Here is a 4,252-nt window from a genome sequence, read left to right as displayed (position 1 = left end):
GAAAACCATATTAATATATCCTATAGAAATATCAGGAGCTCTCGTGGTGTAGTGCCTATGGTATTTGACTGCTAACCAGAAGGCTGGTGGTTGAAACCCACCAGCCACTCCTTGGAAGGAAGACAGGGCAATCTATGTCCATAGTGATCTGCTGCCTTGGAAACCCAAGGAGGGGTCACTATGAGTTGAAATCGACTCTACAGCAGTGAGTTTGGTTTTTGGTTATAGAAATATGGAGAAGAATGAATCCCTAAGAAACAGTTAAAGGGGTTAAAAATGGGTTGCATCTGGGAAAGGAGTAAAGTGAAGGAATCAGACAGGGAACTCTGTACTTTTTTTGTAAGCTTTTAAATATTATTTTATGTTTTAAAATTACGTGTATGCATAACTTTGATAACAAGGAACTTATTAAAGCACCTAACACAATGTGAAAGCTGGACAATGAATAAGGAACACGGAAGAAGAATTGATGCCTTTGAATTAGGGTGCTGGAAAAGAATATTGATTCTACCATGGACTTCCAGAAGAACAAACAAATCTCTCTTGGAAGAAGCGCAGCCGGAATGCTTACAGTGAGGATGGTGGGACTGTCTCATGTACTTTGGATATGTTAGCAGGAAGGATCAGTCCCTGGAAAAGGACATCATACTTGGTAAAATAGAAAAAAACAAAAAACCAAACTCACCGCTGTGGAGTTGGATCCGACTTATAGCAACCTCTCCTTGGTTTTCCGAGGTGGTATCACTACAGAAGTAGATTGCCCAATCTTCCTTCCAAGGAGTGGCTGGTGGTTTGAACTGCCAGCCTTCTAGTTAGCAGTCAAATGCCTTAGGCACTACACCACTAGAGAGGATTAGGGAAAAAGAGGAAGAACCTTAATGAGATGAATTGACCCAGTGGTTGCAAAAATGGGCTCAATTACAGCACTGGGAAGATGGTGCAGGGCCAGGCAGTGTTTCATTCTATTGTATTGTCTCTATGAGTCATAGCTGACTTGATGGCACCTAACAATAACACCAGCCACTCCTCAGAAGGAAGGTTGGGCAATCTACTTCCACAGTGATACTGCCTCGGAAACCCAAGGAGGGGTCGCTATGAGTCGGGTCCGACTCGACGGCACATAACAACAACAACAACAACAACTACACAGTGCTTGGCAAGTAGTATATGATTAATTATAGTTATAGCAAAGTAATCACATTACTTTTACATCTTGTTTTTTCTCTGCCCATGGAAAACGTGACATGAAGTCATCCAATGTGTCCACAATAGCATCAACTTGACATTGTTCCAATTCTGTTTTTCCAGCTAAATCTGTGGAAAGAGAGAGGCTATTTTATGTTCATGAATATGCTCAATTTATTTTACTATATAAAAAGGCTTATTTTCTTTTAATAGGCAATATATTCATATGGTTTAAATATACAAAACAATATAAAATACCCAGTGAAGACTGTTTGAACTCCTGTTCCCATCTACCACCTTTTTGTTCCCTTACCTACCTACCTTATTGATAACCACTTTTGTTTCTTATGTATTTTCAATTTAAAAAAAATGAAAATGCAAGCAAATAAGAATATATAGCACCCCTTGACATCCTTGTATCTTAGTGGTCTTTCTTTACAAGTACCTAAAGAGTGTCTCACTTTTTGTTTCAGGTACATAGGATTCTTTTCTGTAGATGTACCATAAATTATTTAACTATCTTCAGCTGATTTGTTTGGTTGTACATCAAGTTGCTATGACTCACAACTGACTCAATGGCATTTAATAACAACTAACAACAGCTGATTAATTGTTTCAATCTTTTGCTAATGCAAGCAATATTACAATAAATAACCTGCATATGCATTATAATTTGTTTTGTAAAATAATTATATTTGCAGTTAATTTTGATAATATCTCTCAGGAGCATTTGTTTTCTGCCTGGAAGCTAGAAGTTGTTTTTTCTTTCCATTTGTTGAGCATTTTTCCTAAAAAAGAAAAATCATTGCTTTTCCTAAATATTTTCTCATTGATGTCAATTTAAAATTGCTCATTGCAGAAACAGTCTAGAATGAACTGCTTTTACACAACAAATCAAGGAACAGCATACCAAAAATGGATGAAATGCATATAAACTGTACCACCATTGTAAATAAGTTGTTAAAAGTGAAAGAAAGAAAATAATTTTGAATTTTTATATTTTTTGTGATATTCAAAGGTTGACTCTTCTTTCTGGCCTTGAAAATTCCCTTAGAACTCTATCATAGGATGTATTCAGTCATTCACTACTTTGACTTCCACACTAGGGGTTATAGCCACCAATATCAATTGATGACTCTTTGTTCAACATTTTTAGTCCTAAACTCAAAAGGTACATTCTCAGCTTCTCTGTGGCTATTTCTCCCATGTGTCATTTTGGCCCCTGAACTTAAACAAATACCAAAATGGAGCCATCACTTCCTACTTCAAACCAGCTCTTCTTTCATTCAACCAACAAATAATTACTGGGGTCCAACTGTAGGTCAGCCCCAAGTGAACCCACAAAAGTGAACAAAACAGACAAATCATCTGCCTGCGTGACACTTGTGGTTGAGTGAGGACAGACATTGAAGTGGCATTTCAAATCAGCTCTTAATGGTTGAGTCACAGCTGACAAAGTGAAATGGGAAAGAACCTGAATTTATAAAATGTAGATGTACTGGAACAATAACCAGAAGGGGGAAAATTACAGGTTGATGCACTGCTGGAAACTTAATCTCCTTCCTACAAAACAAGGCAGTGTGTGTGTTACATAGCAACCAAATTTCTTGATCTGCAGAGTTGCAAACAATGGTGCCCAAGTCAAAGATGGCAGCCAGTTGCCTTACTTTGAAAGTATGTTACTTCCCACAGTCCTGACAATAATCTGATCTCCTATGTCAGATTCTGAAAAGGCTCATAACACTTCTTTCAATTTCCCATTCTAGGGCTTCAACCATAATTTTCCTGTGCTAGTTATCACTCTGATATACTCAAAGTTTATAAATTTGCATCTGTTCTGATGTCCCTGCATAAGCCATGACTGAACTGCCTTGAACCAGATTTTAGCCCTGCTTTGAAGAGGGTTACGAAAGGTTGGAAAGTTGTGAAAGTAATAAATAAATAAATAAATGTTACCATGTTCAAGCTGTCACCTGCCTTGCCATTGCTGTCCTGGTTAGATAAACAGTCCCATACCCCCTTTCCCAATATCTGTCATATAATGTCTAATAATGTCTATGATAATTCTACCACTACAAACATTCTCATTTTTCTCACTCCCTCTTCTTATCTATTGCCATCTACGGATAACACTGTTTTAATGATGACCTAATGTGCTTCCCTGCTTCTGGTCATGTCAATCAACTATAAAGTATGGTGAGAATAATCTTTCCAAAATCACAGCTTTGAGGTAAAGAATGCAGAAAAGCATAAATGCCTACATTAAAACCTACAATTGCCTTAGGAATGAAGTCTCTGTATCTTCTAACTAGATCCTAGTCCATTTTTCTAGATGCTTCTCTTTCTACTTCCCACCCTGCAAATTTGCAGTTCTTTTTCTTTTCTCACACAAACTTCCTCTCTGCCTGGAATATCCCAATCAGCGATTCTCAAAGAAACATCCTTGGATCAGCTGCATCAACATGATCTGGTAAATTGTTAAGAATGCAAATACTTGAGTCTCACTTGAGATTGAATGAATCCAAATCTCTGAAGTTAGGACCCAGCACCCTGAGTTTTAAGAAGCCTCCCAGGTGATTTTGATAACACCTAACACCAGCCACTCCTCGGAAGGAAGGTTGGGCAATCCTACTTCCGTAGTGATACTGCCTCGGAAACCCAAGGAGGGGTCGCTGAGTCGGGGCTGACTTGATGGCACATAACAACAACAACAACAACAACATTTGAAAACCACTGCCTAAGCCCAAGACTTGAAATCACAGGCATCTTTGGTGACTCAACTCAAATGTCTTTTTTACATTGAAACTTAATTTCCATAGTCAGAAATAATCTCCAACCCTTCTGAACTTCATTTTTTAAGGCATATTAGCCTAACAGATAATTTAATATCTTTACACACATAACTCTGTTTTTAAAAAGGGGTCTAATAATTAGGACCCATTTTATTTTGTGATCTTACCACATATCTAAGGCTTGGATCTCAGTGGTGGTGGTAATGATAGCAATAGTGACAAAAACCAAAACAAAACCCACTGCCATCGAGTTGATTCCGACTCATAGCAACCTC

The 4,252-nt window shown here is 37.9% G+C and overlaps 1 protein-coding gene across 1 annotated transcript in view; it reads right to left on the bottom strand.

Annotated features, from left to right (window-relative positions):
• Nucleotides 1-4,252, bottom strand: part of HPGDS (hematopoietic prostaglandin D synthase) — a 51,101-nt gene that overhangs the window by 21,361 nt on the left and 25,488 nt on the right. Inside the window, exon 3 of the mRNA XM_007956720.1 lies at nucleotides 1,205-1,314. Coding sequence (XP_007954911.1) covers nucleotides 1,205-1,314 — 110 coding nt within the window. The remainder of the gene's footprint in view (nucleotides 1-1,204; nucleotides 1,315-4,252) is intronic.

This window comes from Orycteropus afer, unplaced genomic scaffold (genome assembly GCF_000298275.1).
Source record: "Orycteropus afer afer isolate SDZICR_OR568_19922 unplaced genomic scaffold, OryAfe1.0 scaffold00652, whole genome shotgun sequence".
Taxonomy (NCBI): Eukaryota; Metazoa; Chordata; class Mammalia; order Tubulidentata; family Orycteropodidae; genus Orycteropus; species Orycteropus afer.
This window is presented reverse-complemented; position numbering and strand designations above follow the sequence as displayed.